The sequence below is a fragment of the Plecotus auritus genome (assembly GCF_963455305.1).
Source record: "Plecotus auritus genome assembly, chromosome: 3".
In the NCBI taxonomy this organism is placed as follows: Eukaryota; Metazoa; Chordata; class Mammalia; order Chiroptera; family Vespertilionidae; genus Plecotus; species Plecotus auritus.
This window is the reverse complement of record NC_137772.1, coordinates 216,563,896-216,585,067: the sequence shown is the minus strand read 5'-3', so window position 1 is coordinate 216,585,067 and position 21,172 is coordinate 216,563,896. Positions and strand designations below refer to the sequence as shown.

Here is a 21,172-nt window from a genome sequence, read left to right as displayed (position 1 = left end):
GGAAAAGTGTAGGATATTTAAAAGAATTAAGTAGAACTTGTTGAGTGGATGAAGTTAGGGGAAGGAAGGGTTAAGGGAGAAAAGCCTGGTTTTGGCAAGGAAAACTGGTGGATAGTAATAACCCTTTCTTAGGATAATGATTGGGGGAGGAGGAGTAGATGAATTTTTTTGAGGAGTGATGGTGAAGCCCATTTTAGACATGCTGATTTTAGTGTCCATAAGATACGTAGTAGAAATAAATGTCTAATGAGAAATAGAATCTGGAGCTCAGAGATGTGTCTGGAAATATGTAGGGATCTTCAGCATTAAGGTGTTAATCATGGCCATGGAAGTGGGGTGAGATCATCTAGTAAGAGTGGAATGTCAAAGGCCTGGGATATTAAGATACAGCAGCAGACGAAGAGCTTCCAGAGTAGACTGATCAGGAGGGTGAGAAAAGTAGAATGAATCTTCTGGTGTTGCAGACGCCAAGCAATGGGGAGACATTTCCTATTAACCTTTTCAGTCTCAAATTTACAATTTAATGTGTTTTTTTAAAATCCTCACCTGAGGATATTTTTTCCATTGATTTTTAGAGTGAAAGAGTGGGAAAGACAGAAATACCAATGTGAGAGAAACATCGATTGGTTGCCTCCTGCATAAGCCCTGACCAGGGCCTGGGCCAGGGAGGAGCTTGTAATCAAGGTATGTGCCCTTGGCGAGAATCGAACCCCAGACCCTTCGGTCCACAGGCCAACACTCTATCCACTGAACCAAAGCAGCTAGGGCCAATTTTAAGTATTTCATCTGGGAATGTAATGTAGGCTCATTAAATTAGCCTGTTGATCCTTTTTTTTTTTTCCTCATCAGTATTTTTTATTTTTATTTTTTTTAAATTTCTTTATTGATTAAGGTATTACATATGTGTCCTCATCCCTCCATTAAGCCCCCAACCCCCCCCCCCCCACTCATGCCCTCACCCCCCTGGTGTTCGTGTCCATTGGTTAGGCTTATATGCATGCATACAAGTCCTTTGGTTGATCTCTCTCCCTTACCCCCACCCTTCCCTACCTTCCCTCTGAGGTTTGACAGTCTGATCAATGCTTCTCTGTCTCTGGATCTGTCCCTGTTTATCAGTTTATGTTGTTCATTATATTTCATAAATGAGTGAGATCATGTGGTATTTATCTTTCTCTGACTGGCTTATTTCACTTAGCACAATGCTCTCCAGTTCCATCCATGTTGTTGCAAATGGTAAGAATTCCTTCTTTTTTACTGCAGCATAGTATTCCATTGTGTAGATGTACCACAGTTTTTTAATCCACTCATCTGCTGATGGGCATTTAGGCTATTTCCAAATCTTAGCTATGGTGAATTGTGCTGCTATGAACATAGGGGTGCATATATCCTTTCTGATTGGTGTTTCTAGCTTCTTGGGGTATATTCCTAGAAGTGGGATCGCAGGGTCAAATGGGAGTTCTATTTTTAGTTTTTTGAGGAAACTCCATACTGTTCTCCACACTGGCTGCACCAGTCTGCATTCCCACCAGCAGTGCAGGAGGGTTCCTTTTGCTCCACATCCTCGCCAGCACTTGTTTGTTGATTTGTTGTTGATAGCCATTCTGACAGGTGATACGATACCGCATTGTTGTTTTGATTTGCATCTCTCGGATGATTAGTGACTTTGAGCAGGTTTTCATATGTCTCTTGGCCTTCCTTCTGTCTTCTTTCGAAAAGTATCTATTTAGGTCCGTTGCCCATTTTTTGATTGGATCATTTATCTTCCTTTTGTTAATTTGTATGAGTTCTCTGTAAATGTTGGAGATTAAACCCTTATCGGTGATGACATTGGCAAATATGTTCTCCCATGCAGTGGGCTTTCTTGTTGTTTTGTTGATGGTTTCTTTTGCTGTGCAAAAGCTTTTTATTTTGATGTAGTCCCATTTGTTTATTTTCTCTTTAGTTTCCATGGCCCTAGGAGCAGTACCAGTGAAGAAATTGCTTCGGCATATGTCTGAGATTTTTCTGCTTGTGGATTCCTCTAGTATTTTTATGGTTTCCCGTCTTACGTTTAAGTCCTTTATCCATTTTGAGTTTATTTTTGTGTATGGTGTAAGTTGGTGGTCTAGTTTCATTTTTTTGCATGTATCCAATTTTCCCAACACCATTTATTGAAGAGACTGTCTTAACTCCATTTTATGTTCATGCCTCCTTTGCCAAATATTAATTGGGCATAGTGGTTTGGGTATATTTCTGGGTTCTCTATTCTATTCCATTGATCTATATGTCTGTTCTTGTGTCAGTACCAGGCTGTTTTAAGAACAGTGGCTTTGTAATACAGCTTGATATCTAGTATTGAGATCCCACCTACTTCGTTCTTTCTCGGGATTGCTGCAGCTATTCCGGGTCTTTTTTTATTTCAGATGAATTTTTGGAAAGTTCGTTCTAGATCTGTGAAATATGCCATTGGTATTTCAATGGGGAGTGCATTGAATCTATAGATTGCTTTGGGTAGTATGGACATTTTGATGATGTTGATTCTACCAATCCATGAACATGGTATGTTCTTCCATCTGTTTACATCTTCCTCTATCTCTTTTTTCAGTGTCCTATAGTTTTTCGCATATAGGTCTTTTACCTCCTTGGTTAGGTTTATTACTAGGTATCTTAATTTTTTTGGTGCGATGGTAAATGGGATTACTTTTTTAGTCTCTTTTTCTGTAAGTTCACTATTTGTGTTAAGAAATGCCATAGATTTCTTGGCATTAATTTTGTATCCTGCTACATTGCCAAATTCATTTATTAGGTCTAATAGTTTTTTTTATGGAGTCTTTAGGGTTTTCTATGTATAGTATCATGTCATCTGCGAATAAGGATAGTTTTACTTCTTCTTTTCCAATTTGGATGCCTTTTATTTCTTCTTCTTGTCTGATTGCAATGGCTAGTATTTCCAGTACTATGTCGAACAGGAGTGGTGAGAGTGGACATCCCTGTCTTGTTCCTGTTCTAAGGGAAATGGTTTTAGTTTTTGTCCATTGAGTATGATGTTAGTTGTGGGTTTGTAATATATGGCTTTTATTATGTTGAGGTATGATCCTTCTGTTCCCACCTTGCTGAGCGTTTTTATCAAGAAGGGGTGTTGGATTTTGTCAAATGCTTTTTCTGCGTCAATTGATATGACTGTGATTTTTATCTCTCAATTTGTTTATGTGATGTATCACGTTTATTGGTTTGCGGATATTGTACCATCCTTGCATCCCCGGGATAAATCCTACTTGGTCACGGTGTATGATCTTTCTGACGTATTGCTGGATCCGATTTGCTGGAATTTTGTTGAGGATTTTGGCATCTATGTTCATCAGGGATATTGGCCTATAATTCTCTTTCATTGTGTTGTCTTTATTTGGTTTTGGTAATGCTGGCTTCATAGAATGAGTTTGGAAGTGTTCCTTCCTCTTGAATTTTTTGGAATAGTCTGAGGAGGATAGGTTTTAGTTCTTCCTTGAGTTTTTGGTATAACTCCCCTGTGAAGCCATCTGGCCCTGGGCTTTTGTTTGCTGGAAGCTTTTTGACGACTTCTTCAATTTCTTCCATAGTTATCGGCCTGTTGAGATTTTTAGAATCTTCCTGATTGAGTTTTGGAAGGTTGTATTTTTCTAGGAATATGTCCATTTCCTCCAGGTTGTCTAGTTTGTTGGAGTAGAGTTGTTCATAGTATTTTTTAACAATCCTTTGTATTTCTGTGGGGTCTGTTGTTATTTCGCCTCTCTCATTTCTGATTTTGTTTGAGTCCTCTCTCTTTGCTTCTTGGTGAGCCTGGCTAGAGGTTCATCAATCTTGTTTATCTTTCAAAGAACCAGCTCTTGGTTTCATTAATCTTTTGTATTGTTTTTTTGGTCTCTGTGTCATTTATTTCTGCTCTGATGTTTATTATTTCCTTCCTTCTGCTCACTCTGGGCTTTTCTTGTTGCTCTCTAATTCTTTGAGTTGTAAAGTTAGATGATTTACTACCATTTTTTTCTTGTTTTTTGAGGTAGGCCTGTAGAGCTATAAACTTCCCTCTCAGGACTGCTTTCATTGTGTCCCATAGATTTTGGATTGTTGTGTTTTTGTTGTCATTAGTTTCCAGGATGTTTTTAATTTCTTCTTTGATCGCATTGGTAACCCAATCATTATTTAATAGCATGCTATTCAGCTTCCAAGTGTTTGGATTTTTTGGAATGTTTTTATTGTAGTTTATTTCTAATTTTATGCCATTGTGGTCTGAGAAGATGCTTGGTATGATTTCAATCTTCTTGAATTTGGGGAGACTTTGCTTGTGACCCAATATGTGGTCTATTTTTGAAAATGTCCCATGTGCACTTGAGAAGAACGAATATTCCGTGGCTTTGGGGTGAAATGTTCTGAAGATGTCAGTTAAGTCCATTTGATCTAGTGAGTCATTTAGGATTGCTGTATCTTTGCTGATTTTTTTTGTCTAGAGGATTTATCCAGTGATGCCAGTGGTGTATTAAAGTCCCCTACTATGATTGTATTGTTGTTGATTTCTCCCTTGATATCTTCCAGGAGTTTTGTTATGTATTTGGGTGCTCCTGCGTTGGGTGTATATATGTTTATCAGGGTTATATCCTCTTGTTGTATCGATCCCTTTAGTATTATGAAGTGGCCTGCCTTATCTCTTGTTATGGCCTTCACTTTGAGGTCTATTTTGTCAGATATAAATATTGCTACCCCAGCTTTTTTTTTTCATTTCCATTTGCCTGAAAGATGTTTTTCCATCCCTTTACTTTTTTTTTTTTTTAAATATATTTTACTGATTTTTTACAGAGAGGAAGGGAGAGGGTTAGAGAGTTAGAAACATCGATGAGAGAGAAACATCGATCAGCTGCCTCCTGCACAGCCCCCACCGGGGACGCGCCCGCAACCAAGGTACATGCCCTTGACCGGAACCGAACCCGGGACCCTTCAGTCTGCAGGCTGACGCTCTATCCACTGAGCCAAACCGGTTTTGGCTCCATCCCTTTACTTTCAATCTGTGTGAGTCCCTTGTTCTGAGGCGGGTCTCTTGTAGACAGCATATATATGGGTTGTGTTTTTTTATCCATTCAGCCACTCGATGTCTTTTGATTGGAGCATTTAGTCCGTTTATGTTTAAAGTTATTACTGAAAGGTACTTGTTTGTAGTCATTTCTATTTTTGTGCCTGTGTTCCTTCTTACCTTTTGATTTCTTCTTTTTACAGCATTCCCTTTAGCATTTCTTGCATTGCTGGTTTGGTGGTGATAAACTCCCTTAGCCTTCTTTTGTCTGCGAAGCTCCTGATTTCCCCTTCAATTTTGATTGATAATCTTGCTGTATAGAGCATTCTTGGATTCAGTCCCTTGCTTTGCAACACTTTGTATACCTCCTTCCATTCCCTTCTAGCTTGATGTGTTTCTGTTGAGAAATCATTTGATAATTTGATGGGGGATCCTTTGTAGGTAACTCTCTGTCTCTCTCTTGCAGCCTTTAAGATTCTCTCTTTGTTGTTTATATTTGCCATTGAAATTATGATGTGTCTTGGTGTGGGTCTTTTGGGATTGATCTTGCTTGGGACTCTCTGTACTTGTGTAACTTTTCTTCCCCATATCCGGGAAGTTTTCTGTCATTATTTCTTCAAATAGAGTTTTTAATCCTTGCTGCTCTTCTTGTCCATCTGGCAGCCCCATTATACGTATGTTACTTCGTTTCATGTTGTCCCAAAGCTCCTTTAGGCTCTCCTCCTGCTTTTTAATTTTTTTCTCCAGTTGTTCAGATTGAGCTTGTTTCTGTACCTGATCTTCTAACTCACTAATTCGGTCCTCTGCTTCTTCTAGTCTACTGTTGAAACTTTCCATGGTGTTTTTGGTTGTAGCTATATCACTTTTCATTTCTCCCTGATTCTTGCATAGGTTGTTGATTTTCTCATCCATCCGATGTATGAATTGCACGACCATTACTCTGAACTCTTTTTCGGTCATGTTGCATGCTTCAATTTCACTAATTTCCTTTCTTGGTGACTCCTCATTTTCTTTCCTCTGGGGATTGTGTCGTCTCCCCATTCTGACTATCACCAGAAGGTTCAAACTTCGAGTTGCACGGACCTGGGCTGTGTGCAGTGGGAGCTTCGCACCATCCGAGTGTCACTGAAGTGCTCCGACACTAAGACGTTTGGCTGCCGTGGGTTGGTGGGAACCACTCTAGTCCAGGGTCAGTGTTACCAGCGCTCAGTGTGGTCTTGTGTGCGCACCTAGAATCAGGGACCCTGCCTGCACCGCACTTTTGGCATGTGCCAAAAATCAGAGTCCCCTAGCACGTGCCAGGAGTCAGAGTTCCCCTGTGTCTGCATCAAGAATCGAGTATCAGAGTCTCTGTTGCTTCGTGTGGCCTCTTGCTAAGAATCGGGGTCCCTGTGTGCGCATGCACCAAGAATTGGAGACACTGGCTCTTACTGGGAGTGCACTGGGAGTCAGGGATCCCAGGTGCACGCGATAAGAAACAGAGTCAAGTCAGTGGTGCTCAGTGCTGCCTCCCGCCTGGAGAATTGGGGTCCTGGTCAGCTTGGGGGACTGGGTTGCACAGTAGCACTGTGTCGGCTGGAGGTCTGCTCCTGCACTGCAGAAAACTGACTTCGGTGTGTGCTTGCCCAGAATCGAAGTCAGGTGGCACTGCCGCCCTGTGTGGGCTTCGGGTTTGGTCGCCCGAGTGCATTGCAGGGAGCAGATTCCCAGTGTCCGTGCGCGCACAGGTTCAAATTCCTATTCTTGACATTTCATATAAATGGAGCCATACAGTATGTGGCTTTCTGTGTCTGGCTTTTTCCCCTTAGCATAATGTTTTCATGGCTCATCTGTATTTTGGCAGGCATCAGTACTTCATTCTTTTTTTCATGAGTGAGTAATATTCCAATGTGTCCGTATTCCACATCTTATTTATCATTTATGGGCATTTGTGTTGTTTCTCCTTTCTGGCTATTATGAATAATGCTGCTATGAACATTTATATAAAGGGGGGGAGCAAAAGTAGGTTTGAAGTTGTTTGTATGGAGAATAATACAATAATTAATAAATAATATTACAAGAATAAACTAACTGCTTTGCCTACTTACAACTGTAAACCTACTTTGCCCCACCCTGTACAAGTTTTTGAATGAACATGTTTTAAATTTTCTTGGATATACAGGATGAGACAAAAGTAGCTTTACAGTTGTTCGTATGGAAAATAATACAATAATAAATGATACAAGTATAAACTTCCATGTACTCACAACTGTAAACCTCCTTTTGCCCCATTGTATAAATGGAAAATTGCTTTATGTTTAACTTTTTGGGGGAATTGCCAGAGTGGCTGCAGCAGTTTATATTTCCAGCATCAGTGTATCAGGAGTCCAGTTTTTCCACATCTTTGCCAGCACTTATTTTCTTTGTTTTATTCTAACCATTCTTTTGGGTGTGAAGTGACGTCTGGTTGTTCAATTTGCCTTTCCCTAATGACTAATGATGTTGAGTCCCTTTACATGTACTTACTGGCCATTTGCATATCTTTGGAGAAACATCTAAGCATTTTCTGTTGTATGAGATCTGAATCTCCTTTGTTTGGAGGTGATTCCCTTCTCGTTAAGAATCCGTTCTCATCAAGGATGGGAGATCTCTAATTGGATATTCAAAGAATTTTTAACCAAGCAGTAGTTGAAGTAATACGTTATTACTCTTTGGCTAAATATGAAAACTTTCTGATACCTTATGCTATTTAAGTAGAATTTCTAATGGATTACTTAGGAGAAAAAGACACTTGGATAGCTGTGGTTCTAGGTTTTACGGATTCCACTTACTTTGTAACAAATTGGGAAAGTTTGAACTCAGTCATTGGCTAATAGAGGCATGAGTTTATTAATGGAGAGAAAAGTAAAAGAATAGAACAAAAGATTTACGGAGAAGGAGGGCACTCATGAGCTTGTGAAAGTGAAGTTATAGTAAGCATAGACAACAGTATACGAAGGAAGCACCCCCTCTGACAATGCAAAAAGGAAGGTCATACGAACAGTTAGAAATTAAGAATTTTAAGCAGATGTGTCTGCAAGAATGTATTCTGCCTGCTGGCCCAAAGAACAGGTTGTAGATATTTTTTTGGCTTAAAAATCTGCCATCAAAATCTGGTTGACCAGTTAGTTTATGGTGAAGCAAAAGAGAACCGTGGTGCTGCTGGCTCTGTCATCTCTGCTTTGCATGACTAACAGCATTTCAACTCAGTTTCCTCTTATAGTTTGGTAGAATTGGAATCCAATTTCAGGCTTCAGAACATCATATTACTTATCTACTTAATGTAAGGAGTAATGTACAGTCGGCCCTCTGTATCCACAGGATCTGCATCTGTAGATTGAAAAAAATCACAGCAAGTTGATCCTTAATCCAGTATAACAAATATTTACATTGTATTAGGTAATATAAGTAACCTAGAGATAATTTAAAGCATATGAGAGGATGTGTCCTGGGACGACTGAGCTTGATTTTTTTAAAAAACTTGATTCTTGAAGTAAATGTAGTGTTATTTATTTATTTATTTTTTAATCAATCTTGCTCTTAGGCATTGAATAAGAAACTTGTCCTGTTGGATCAAAAGGAAAAAGTCACATCTTGCTGAAGAGAGAGATGAGTTGGTATATATTTTAGTATCAGAGTAGTTCTTTGATTAAGTTATTTCTGCTAGAACCTTGCTTCTTACTGGTTACAGTTTGGTAATTAGTGTTTAACTAGAAGAGCAGCTGGTAATTTAGCCTGCTTGAGGTGAACTCATTTGTGTTTCTCAAATTTTCCACCTGCAGGGTGCACACTCTGTGACCGAGCCTATCCCTCAGACTGCCCTGATCACGGACCAGTGACGTTTGTCCCTGACACTCCCATAGAGAGCAGAGCCAGGCTTTCTCTCCCAAAGCAGCTTGTTCTCCGCCAGTCAATTGTGGGAGCAGAAGTTGGTAAGAACCATAAAACCCCTTCCAGTGTCTTCTTTCTTTGTGAGGTAGAGTTGTAAAAGTGGGCATGTATAATTTAGTGACTATTTGGTTGATCCAAAAGTCAGTTTATGGCTTAGGATTTATCCTTTTAGGGAATATTTGTCTTGTCCAGTGGTGATAGGAATAAATCAAGTTGGCAACTTTATTGGAAATGGTCTCCTTACTTAGAGTCAGAATTGAATAGAACAGAGAATCCTGGCCTGAGTCTTTGAAGACTTCCCTTTTATTCTCACTGTAGCATCCACTAAGAATTACCATGACAGAACACTCCTTGAAACTTCTTTCTTTTATAGAAACATGTAAAATTCACCGCTGATAACCATTTATTATAAAAGATATTGAGATCGAGTGTAAGTTGTCTAATATTCTCTAGGGAAAAAGAATAAAGAATACTGCCAGAGTGTGCTTACCCGTATTTTACTTTAACATGGTTTCTGCAGTACTGTGCCATTTCTTTGAGAATATGAATCAAAGTTCATTATTCTTTCAGCTGTAGCTTGATGTCAATTGAAAGCATGACACAGCTTAGATAATATAGAGCAGTGCTTTAAGCACAAACAATTTGAGAAGTTTAGCAGTTGCTTTATATTTTTATAATAGAATAATATTCTCTAGTCTTTTAATGTGATAACTCCAAAATAATGTATTTGGAGGGACATGGTTTGGTTCGTTGTGTATAAGACTGGGTTTAGAAATGTATGATATTACTTCTTACTCTGCATATTTCTTCTGAGCCCATTTTATCTGTTCATTACATTTTCCACATTACAGGATATACTTATATGACTTAGCTACCTCTCAGGAGTTCTGGAATACCAGTAGTTCTCGGGTTCACTGAAAATCAGATTCTTTGTTTGGGTTAAGCTACTCTCTCTCTGTGTCCTGAGATGTTTAAGTTACTGATTGTGTAGTCGGTGTCCTTCCACTGACAGGTGTATGGACGGGAGAAACCATTCCTGTGCGGACTTGCTTTGGGCCTCTCATTGGCCAGCAAAGTCACTCCATGGAGGTAGCAGAATGGACAGACAAGGCAGTCAACCACATCTGGAAGGTCAGTGTTTATGGAACTTTTGTGTGACTTTTGGATGTTTTTATTTTATAAGGTAGTTAAAAGTGATGTAAAAGTCAAAATTAGCCATGATGATACAGTGCCATTCGCCTGTCAGTTGTTTATTTAATATCCCATCCTTTCTGTTCTTGGTAGCCAAGTTCTGTATATTACATAGCAAAACACCAGCTATTGAATATAGACGGCAAACTGCTTTAGTCTCCATTTTGTTAGTCAAATGATTCCCCTTTTGAATTACTTGTGACAGCTGAGGCTATGAGCTTTGTTTATATGATGCAAGTCTTATTTTATAATAAGCTAAAACACTCCTCAAATATTTAGCATGGGAAACAGTTCTAGAATTTGAAGGTAAGATTGCTTCTTTATTTTTTCCAAAGGGAGTACTGAAAACACAAGGTTTTAACAACATATCCTGTAACATGTTTATATTGAACCTTAGTAGATGGGAAATGATGCTTTAAAATTGAAGTGAGGGGAAAGTGAGTCTTGGGACAATTGGAAAGTAAGGTACCACTGGCATTGGGGACTTTAATTTTAGTATCCAAAAGGGAACATAGAAGAATGCTAGGTCCATTGGGAAAAGAATGAGAAGAGATGGTTCTCTGACCTTAATGTCCATTCAGTTGTTCTGTGCCATGTGGTAGGTGATGAAAACAAGTAGACGTTTGATTTTTGTGTGTGTGTCTTTTCCAGTCAAGCCAAAATCTGAATAACCAGAACACTGCCATTCTGTACACTGAACACTAACTGTAGGTCTCTGATGGTCTTTATTTGGTTGCTGGAAATAGGGGGACTGGTGAAATGTGAGAAGGCAGCTATGTATTTTTCACATTGACTAGGAAAGCTGCAAACTAAATGAGATACTTAGCCTTAATTAAGTAGCATTTTGTATCGCTTGTCAGCTCATTTGACGTGTATGGTTGCCTTCTCGGCAGATATACCACAACGGTGTCCTAGAATTCTGCATTGTTACAACTGACGAAAATGAATGTAACTGGATGATGTTTGTGCGCAAAGCCAGGTAAGCGTAGTCTTGGCTCAGTGAGAGGAATTACGATTTAGATGGTTTTCAGTAGGAAGCTTTGTGTAAAATGCAGAAGAGCTGGAAAATGCAAATTACTTAAAGTCTGCACGTACTTTAAGGCCTAAGGCTTTTCCCCTTCTTCACTCCAGAAGTTGGTAACTAGTGGTAATTATAAATTGAAAACACAAGAAACTATCCTTCTTTTAATGAACAGTTTATTCAAGTTACCAGTGCAATAAGGAATGATACTGTTGCCATTAGATTTTCTAGTGGGTACCTTCTCTTTATATTGACTGTTAGTTGTGGTTAATTCTTGTTCAGCTATCTATGTGTCTTTGTCATGTAAAAGACACATGTAAAAGATTAATTTATTTTGTGGTTAATTCTTGTTCAGCTATCTATGTGTCTTTGTCATGTAAAAGACACATGTAAAAGATTTTATTTTCTTGCTTTCAGTAACAGACTGTAGTATTTCTAACTATAGAGGGCAATAAGCAAGTAAGAATTCTGTTTCTGCACACATCCCGCACACTAGATAGGATATGGAATTAGAAAAGTGACCCAGAAAAATTATATCTAAGTTTTCATAGAAGATTTTGCTGTAGGGATATGATGTGTTTAGTACATATTTGAAAAATAATATGCTTGATCTATTAAATGTGATAATTTAGGAACCGGGAAGAGCAGAATTTGGTGGCTTATCCCCATGATGGAAAAATTTATTTCTACACTTCACAAGATATTCCTCCTGAAAACGAACTGCTTTTTTATTACAGCCGGGATTATGCTCAGCAGATTGGTAAGTTAACGTAAGTCTTGTTTGTTATGAATCTAGCATCGTAAGAACACCAAGGACCAAAAGTAAAGGTTTGGTACTGATTTAAATATCAGCTGAAACACATCAGATAACCTTTATGTATATAAAAGCAGGCTGTTACCCCTCTGTTGAAAGGTTAAACTCTCTGAGGTTCTTCACAAACTGAATGTTATTGACCAGCAGTGTTCATAGGAAATGAACTTTTGTGTTAGCACTTTGATTTGGGAAATTTGAAGTTCCCCAGGCTGCTTTTTGAGCCAGTACCATTGCAATTGGAGTTCATAAAGGACGGCAGAACTCCTTGAGTGATCCAGCCTTCCTGGGCTTTTTATTTGCACTGTGTCATGATGATACACGATGACAAGTGATGTCTGAGTTTGTGTGTGCTACAGAATCTTTTTCCCCCTAGGAAATGTACCTTACAGTGCAGTATTTATTAAGTGCTTTCTGTGATTCTGGCACTGAGAGGCTGGGAAATAAAGCATTGAATAAGACATTTTATTTTTATAGGTAATAGCAAGATGGAAATTTTGGTAAAAGGGAAAAATTGTAAGCAAAAATTATTATCAAGAATTAAGCTTTAAGCCGAAACCGGTTTGGCTCAGTGGATAGAGCGTCAGCCTGCGGACTGAAAGGTCCCAGGTTCGATTCCGGTCAAGGGCACGTACCTTGGTTGCGGGCACATCCCCAGTGGGAAGTGTGCAGGAGGCAGCTGATCGATGTCTCTCTCATCGATGTTTCTAACTCTCTATCCCTCTCCCTTCCTCTCTGTAAAAAATCAATAAAATATAAAAAAAAAAAGAATTAAGCTTTAAAATGGAAATATCAGGAGATATTAATTTTTTTAAAGGTGTTCCTGAACATCCAGATGTGCACCTCTGTAACTGCGGCAAGGAGTGCAATTCCTATACAGAATTCAAAGCCCACCTGACCAGCCACATCCATAGCCATCTTCCTGGCCAGGGCCACAGCAGCAGCCACAGGCCCGGCCACAGCAAAGAAAGGAAGTGGAAGTGCTCAATGTGCCCCCAAGCTTTTATCTCTCCTTCCAAACTTCATGTCCACTTCATGGGTCACATAGGTATGAAGCCCCACAAGTGTGATTTCTGTAGCAAGGCTTTTAGTGATCCCAGCAACCTGCGGACCCACCTCAAGATCCATACAGGTAAGTTGTATTGGACCATCAGCGTGGAATTTTGCAACAATTAGAAATTGCAGTAGGAAAGGCTTTGCAGTGAGGTAGTCTTGTAGGTAGCGTTGAGGTAAGGTGTTAGAGAATGAATCGTGCTGGCAGTCTGCAGGACTTCATTGGATGGTAAATCTTGGTGGGATAACTGTACTTCCTCAGAGGGAGTTACTTGTAGCAATTCAGATGCTCCACTTTCTAGGCGCCCAGTCTGGGAAAATGCAGTTAATAATCAGGAAGTTGATTCATTTGTTTGAACTTAAAGCAAAAGGAATTCTGTGAAAATAGCCTGAGCCTCCTATTAGAGCTCACTCCGGGTCACCAGCCGGAGCCAGCTTTCTCCTTTGAGTATTGCTCAGTAAACATTGTTAAAGCTCTGTTTTTTGAGTTTATTTTATAAACTCCGTGCAAACCAACCCCTTTCATTGAACACTTACGTTTTTCATACATACTATAAGATAACTGATGAGGTTTTCATTTTTTTGGCTGGGTCATTTGTTCTCCAAATCTTTGAACGTAAAATTCTTCCTTATCTTTTTGCATTAAGACTGAGTAGTCACAACAGAGACTGCATGGCCCACAAGACTTAAAATACTGACTAGTTTGAGAAAGGTTTGCCAACCCCTGACCTAGTGTAATCTGATTTCTGCATTCTTAGCAGAATTTTATTCCATCTCTGATTTATGAAGTCATATTATATGTTTAAAAAAAGAGAGAAAACTATACATACAGGTTGCTAAAACATATTTACCTATAGACTTGGCCCTAGGATGACGAGTGATTTTTTTCAGATTTTATGTCCGCTATAAACATTAAAAATATATATACATGTAAGCAGTCCCAGGTGGAGGTCAGACTTGTTAGCTTCACTAGCGCTAGTTGCCGAATGTAAATTCAGTGGCTCTGAGTGGTTCTAGGAAGATGGCCCTAGAAAGTGAAGTTCCAGCTACCAGACAGTTGTGTTTACTCCTGCCTCTGCCACACACCAGTACGGGGTGTGTTCATCTTGAGAGTGCTGGTGGTGTGTTTAGTCACAGTGTAATCCTTTGGGTTAATGTGCAGGCCAGAAGAACTACAGGTGTACTTTGTGTGACAAGTCTTTCACCCAGAAGGCTCACCTGGAGTCGCACATGGTGATCCATACGGGCGAGAAGAATCTCAAGTGTGATTACTGTGACAAGTTGTTTATGCGGAGGCAGGACCTCAAGCAGCATGTGCTCATCCACACACAGTAAGTTACCCCACAGCCCAGGGGCTCCTCAGGTAATCAGATTTATCTGAGGTCATGAGGTGGGACCCCCATTGATAGAATTAGTGTCCTTCTAAGAGGAAGAGAGACTAGAGTGGGCTCACTCTGTCCACTCTGTGAGGACAAGCCAGGAAGAGGTCCCTCAGCAGGTGACCTTCCTGCTTCTGCTCTTCCCTCTCATCCATCCCCCACACAGCTGCACAGGTGCACACACAAAACCCACATGCTGTCCATAGTGGCCAGAGCAGTCCATTTAAAACAAGCCAGGTTGTGCCCCTCTCTATTCAACATTCGTCACTGGGTTCAAAGGTCTTTATCGGAGCCTGGAAACCCTTCCTGATATGGTAGAGGTACTTGGCTACTCTCCCAATTCATCTTTTAATACTTTATCCTCACATTCTGCTGTAGCCACATTGGCCCTCTCCTTGCTACCACTTCCACGTACTAAGCACATTGCAGTCTCAGGGACTGTGTCCTGTACAGCCTCTGCCCAGAAACCTCTCCCTGCCTTCCTCCCTCACTTCATTCAGTTCTGATCAAATGTCATCTTCTTAGAATGGCCCTCTGTGACCATCTTACCTAAAATAGGGTTCCATTTACCTGGCTTCTTTTTTTTCACAGTACCCATTACTAGCTGCTCTCATGCTATATGTTTTCATTTGTCTACAGTGTAACTCCTCCACTAGAACGTTAGCTCCATAAAGGCAAGGGCTTAGTTTTCTACATTCTGTGGCTTCACAGGGTCCTCCAGTGCCGTCTCCTGCTGGGAGGGAGAAGGCGGTAGAAACGCTAAGAGTGGCCTGGCTTCAGAGCTTCCCACTGCACCTTACCGCTCCTTCAAGGATTGTAACCCCTTTTATCTGTTTCACTGCTGGGCTTTCCACTGCTCCAAAAAGTTTAAAAATTCCTGGTCTGTATGATCTCTGTGGTTCTTTTCAGCTCTCAAATGTCTAGGTCAGGGTTACTCAAACCTTGGCACTGACTTTTTGAGCTGGGTAAATTTTTGTTGTAGGGGTTACCATGGACACCATAGTGAGGTACAGCTATGGACTGGCCAATTGGCAAACGTTTTCAAATTTGAGTCTTCCACTTGTTGGTGAGAATGTAGGCAACAGGAACTCTGAAATGGCTGTTGATGGACATGTATGTAGATAAAACAAAATTGTAAAACAGTTTAGCTTCATCTAGGAGAGTTGAAGATGTGCATATGTTTTGATCCAGCTACACTGCTCCTGAGTATGTATATGTGTAAGCCAACCTAGGTATAGAAATGTTGGTAGCAGTCTTGCTGTGATAATAAAAAAACTGGAAACCACCAAAATATCCTTAACAAAAGGTAAGTTGTGTATTTGTAAGTAGTGTACCGCAATGTGAAGGAACAGACTACTGATACCCGCAGCAACTTGAATGAATTTCACAAATATCATATTGAGTGCAAGAAGCAGACAAAAAAGATACATCCAGAATGGTCCCATTTACATAGGATGCCAAAATAGGCAAAGTCAGTCGATGCAGTTTAAACGATACGTGTTTTATGGCTCGTCTGTGTGCTGTATCTCCTACAGAAAGTCTGATTCTAGACGAGCAGAGCCGCTCTGACAAGGGCCTGAGGTGGTGAAGGATAAGTGTGGGCCTCAGTCGTCACTTGTAATCCAACCAAATGTTGTTCTTGTGTTCCTCTTAGAGAACGCCAGATCAAGTGTCCCAAGTGTGACAAGCCCTTCTTGAGAACAAATCATTTAAAGAAACATCTCAATTCACACGAAGGAAAGCGGGATTATGTCTGTGAAAAATGTACAAAAGCTTATTTAACCAAATATCATCTCACCCGTCACCTGAAAACCTGCAAAGGGCCCACCTCCAGTTCTTCAGCACAAGAGGAGGAGGAAGAGGATGACTCAGAGGAGGAAGAGCTGGCAGACGCTGTGGGGACAGAAGACTGTCGGATGAACAGTGCTGTGTATTCAGCAGATGAGTCTCTCTCGGCACATAAATAAAGGAGATGCCAAATGTTTTGGATGGAAAACGCAAAGGGAAAAACTTCACCAGTTATTCACTACAATGGTTTTTATATAAAAAGGTTTCTGATTTCCTTCCAGTGAACAGTCAAAACAGACTGAATGGGAATGGATAAAGCACTTACGGGGAATAGCCTAATGCAAACACTAAAACAGGTTGGGAAGAGAGAGCATGTGTCCTATTTTTAAGTGATGTGTGGGAAGGAAAGTCAACTTTTGAGGTCTGTATTTACATGATAATCTGGTCATATTTATGCCCTTGTCAAAGCTGCCTTCTGCCCAAACAAATGAGATTTATTTTAAATTATTTCATTGTTCACTTTTCTTCCCAGTCCTAGGATTTCGTAGTACTCTAAACTTGGTCCCTGCCCCATAGTCATCCCAATTGCTGACTGTGGTTCTAGTGTTGTATTTCATGTGGACTATTGTGACGTATTTGTCCCAGAACAGACGAATACAGCAGTAAGCTGAAAACTTTTAAGCTCCTTTGCAGCCAGCAAGTTTAAAGCCCCACCCGCCTTAATCTCTACTTGGGAATTTAGAGTAGATCTTGCTTCCCAACATTTCAGCAGGTGCCTGGAGGGCAGATAAGAGAGGAGCAGCCATGCAATAGGCCATGATGGAGGGAAGAAAAGGAGAGATGTCGGGGCTACTGTCCAAGAAACAAGCTTTGATGGGTCAGGCACCTGGTTTTTGTTCCGTAGATATCTGTGTAGGTTTGGAGCTATCTGTCTCCAATAAGACTTCCAGCCCCTAGCCAAAGGAGACCTGGGGTGTAGAGCTAAGTCATGCCCGCTGGATTAACTCCCAACCATAAGCACACTCAGACTCAGTGGGCAAAGTGGCACCTCGGCCCAAGGAAGGAAGGAGGAAGATCCTTTATATCTGGCTTACCCTCTGAAAAGGATCAAGACATCATTAAACTGTTGCCAACTCAAAGGCAAATGACTCCAAATACATTGGGGCATTCGCAAGGCTAGGCCTGCCCAGTTTGTGGTGAAGAACTTCACTGGTTAAGCATGGTGGATACCAAAGTGGGTGTGTTTTCAGGGTCCCGGCTTAATTCTTCCGTCTGTCTGATCTTTTGCCTGGTTTCACATGTGTGTCCTGCTCTCAGTAAAAAGCAGACATCCTAAGTTGACGGTTGATAGAATACGCTCTCCTGCGCTGAGGCACAACTGCTGGGTTGGCGTAGCAAGGACCCTGGTGGGAAGGTTTTGCTGCTAATGTATTTATAGAATGAATGTATTGCATTCAAATCTGTATTCCTCTAGGAAGGATTAAAATAAAACTTTTTTAAAAATACAGGATTTTCTTGTTATCTCATTTTGGGGAAGAAGGAGGAGAATGAGTCTTCAGAAGAAAATAGGTATAACTTGAGTTTTTTAAAGGTTAGAAATGGAGAGAGGATTTCCTAAGTACTGTAGCTTAGGGATTGTGTTGAAATGTGTGTCTGCATAACAGAGCTCAAACAAACTGCTGCCTGTGTTTCCAGCTGCTCCCTAACGTAGTGCCTTCACTCTGCTGCCTCCTCGCAGAACTGTGGCTAGTCTACAGGTGAGGGAGGGGGGAGGTGTTGGTAGGCAGGGGTGCCTCCATCAGGTCAGGTCAGCTCTGGTGCAACTGGGGCAGTTCCAAGTTCAGCCTTTTGCCAAAGGCATCCTGGTGGCAGGCCACCCGTGTTCCCAGGAAACCATGGGTGCTGGAACCGTAAGCTTCCTTTCTCCCTTTATCTCAGTAGCTCATGCTGGGTTAAATTCCTTCACTGCCTAATGCTGGTTGAAATGCTGCCCAAGATGGTTAAGCCTAATGTAAAAACAAAAAACCCCCCCAAAACAATAGAGGAAAACAGTTTTAAGTGTGAATGTAACTTATACTGCTTAGTTACTGCTTTCATTTTTTATCTCCTAGACTTGAAATGTACATCCAAAGTTCTTCTCATGAAATGAATACAGTAGTAACTGGCCTTTTGCTTTGAGCCTTCTCTGCCTGTTGCAGGTGGCCTTCTCTGCTGCTGTGTTGGGGAGGGACATGGTCATGTCGAGAAGCGGGATATGAGAGAGCGCTAGAGCTGACCGAACGTTGTCCAGCCTGGGCTTTGCTGCGTGATGGTCTGTAACCTTAGCCAAGTTATGTGACCTCTCCATGCCTCTGTTTACTGTAAGTAGAGAATAAGGTTTCCCTTTTCATAATACTGTTTGATGTTAACATGCGTTAAGGGCCATCACAGTATTGATGTATAGTAAACATTAGTCCAGTTTTGGGTTAGCACAGATTTCTATCCTAAAATAAATGGCTATAGATGGCCCAAGAAGCCCTAGATTTTATTAATACAAAGTAAAATTGAGCATAATTTGAGTTTTCAAGGCCAAAGCCTAGAAACTAGTTTGCTGTTCTTGTAGGTCAGTGTGTGCACGTTCCTTCCTTCCTTGAAGGGGAGCTGCTGATAACCTTGCAGGTGTGCTGAGCTGAGGTCCTTGGCACAGCAGAGGGCAAAGGGGTGGCAGGAACTAGTCTCCTTCAGCTGTTCCAGCTTGTTGACTTGAACACACACTTCCTCGTTAACACTCAGCCCATCATCAGTGTCACCTTACCGTATCTGGTCACCCAGCTACATCTTAGTCACTCAAAAACAACATATCTTCAGGTATACAAGTGGTTATTGCCTGTTATGGGTTGGAGGGTCCTCCACCCCCCTTCATATTTTGAAGTTCAACCCCCCAGTTCCTGAGAATGTGACCGTATTTGTAGGTAAGGTCTTCAGAGAAGTGATTAAGGTAGAGATGAGTTTCTTAGGATGTGCCTTAATCCAGTAATGACTGGTGTCCTACTAAGAGGAAGTTTGCAGACAAGCGCAGAGGGGAGACCAGGTGATGAAGACATGGAGAAGATTGCTATCTACAAGCTGAGGAGAGACGGCTCTGCTGACACTTTGATCTTCTTGGACCTCTGGTCTCTGGAATTGTGAGGCAATTCCTGTAATTGGCACTCAGTTGCATAGCTAGTAATGGCAGTCTGTGCCTACCCCACCAAGCTTTATTGATTCTTTAAAAGTGGCTTGGCTAAAATTGGGATCTCACCAGGGCTACAAGTCTTTTAAAGGTCATACAGAAACTCTATTCCCTTTAGACAACGTATTTGTTTATATACATGGTCTAGAGAGCTCATGGAAAGCATGCCTTGATCTTTGTTTTCTGCTCTGCTGTACCTGTCCCCTCCTTCCTCCCCTCCCCCCAATACACACCTTTTGTGCTGCTACAGATTTGCTGAGGCACAGGCTGGAGATGAGCTTTGGGATAGGATTAAAATCAAGATTCGTTATGGCCAGAATTGAGCCTAAACCACTTAAAGAGAAAGGTACTGGCTTTGGGAAAGTTTACTTTTTTTTTTTTTAAATATACTTTTATTGATTTCAGAGAGGGTGAGGGAAAGATAGAAACATCAATGATTGAGAATCATTGATCGGGTACCTCCTGCATGCCCCCCATTGGGGATCGAGCCCGCAACCCGGCACGTGCCCTTGATCGGAATTGAACCTGGGACCCTTCAGTCCGCAGGCCGATGCTCTATCCACTGAACCAAACCAGCCAGGGCAAGTTTGCTTCTTGAATGATCTACCATTGGTTAATAGATAACTTCCTGCCCTTCTTAGCTAATATGATCTAAGGTCATGTGTGACATTTATATTTGTACCAGCACTAGTGTCTTTTAGTTTAACATTTATTTAGTCTTCACAGAATATTATAATAGTAGGTTTTATCCTCTTTTTATAGATGTTGAAGTTCAGAAATTTAAGATTTCCTCCCTTTCGTGTTCAGTGATTTACTGCCTTGGAATACTTGTTAAAATTATGTACACTGAGTGGCTAGATTATTATGATCTCTGAATGCATAATAATCTGGCTACTCAGTGTATATCTTATATAATAAAAGGCTAATATGCAAATTTTCCCCTCTACCAGGAGTTCGACCAGCAGGCAGGCTGGCCAACTGCCTATGTCCCCTCCCCTTGGCCAGGCTGGCCGGACCCCACCCATGCACGAATTCATGCACTGGGCCTCTCTCTCTCTCTCTCTCTCTCTCTCTCTCTCACACACACACACACACACACACTCTCTCTCTCTCTCTGAGGGACCAGATTATTATGCGTTCAGAGATCATAATAATCTGGCCAGTGTATTTCTCCTCCAGCGTTCCCTTCCATGCTAATCTACAATGTGCTGTTTTGACACCTCATTTCAGGTGTACCACACTGCTACCTATAGTTGTTGCACATTTGCACTGAGGTTGTGAAATGCACTTTTATAAGCAGAAAACCCCTTTGTGGGGGCCCTTGTTCTTAATTGGACAACTGGCACTTGTCTATGAAAAAAGAATTATTCAAAAGTGTGAGATGACATAATATTCTGTTAGGGACTTTTTCAAGATGCCTGAACCAGATAATGCAGTAACTGGAAGAAAGTGTATCAGGCTCCTTAGCATCTGAAATTCCCAAAACGCAAATAGTGTTTCATGGCAAGGGAAAAGCAGGATGATCCATTCCTTGAGCATATATTGTCTTTGGAAACAAAGACGTTAGATTTAAGGGGGTGGAGTACGGACACACATAAAGAAAAACAATGGTTTGTGACCAGGAAATCTAATTTCAAGTCCAGAAATATTAAAAAAAAAAAGGGGGGGGGTACTCCTTTCTTGCAGGTGTGGTAAGGATGTGGTTTTAACACTGAAGATGGAAAAAACTCCAGAAGAAAATGGTGACTTAGGGCACATCTATATTAAATAATACAGTGCTGTCAAAAAGGAC

General features: G+C 40.9%; 1 protein-coding gene across 2 annotated transcripts in view; it reads left to right on the top strand.

The window, feature by feature from the left end:
• Nucleotides 1-17,678, top strand: part of PRDM4 (PR/SET domain 4) — a 28,827-nt gene extending 11,149 nt beyond the window's left edge. For both annotated transcript variants that reach the window (XM_080660634.1, XM_080660635.1), the window contains exons 6-12: nucleotides 8,818-8,967; nucleotides 9,939-10,057; nucleotides 11,011-11,096; nucleotides 11,771-11,898; nucleotides 12,767-13,081; nucleotides 14,165-14,333; nucleotides 16,036-17,678. In XM_080660634.1, the coding sequence (XP_080516760.1) occupies nucleotides 8,818-8,967; nucleotides 9,939-10,057; nucleotides 11,011-11,096; nucleotides 11,771-11,898; nucleotides 12,767-13,081; nucleotides 14,165-14,333; nucleotides 16,036-16,348 (1,280 nt within the window). In that variant the 3' untranslated portion in view covers nucleotides 16,349-17,678. The remainder of the gene's footprint in view (nucleotides 1-8,817; nucleotides 8,968-9,938; nucleotides 10,058-11,010; nucleotides 11,097-11,770; nucleotides 11,899-12,766; nucleotides 13,082-14,164; nucleotides 14,334-16,035) is intronic.
• The last annotated feature ends 3,494 nt before the right edge of the window (nucleotides 17,679-21,172 follow it).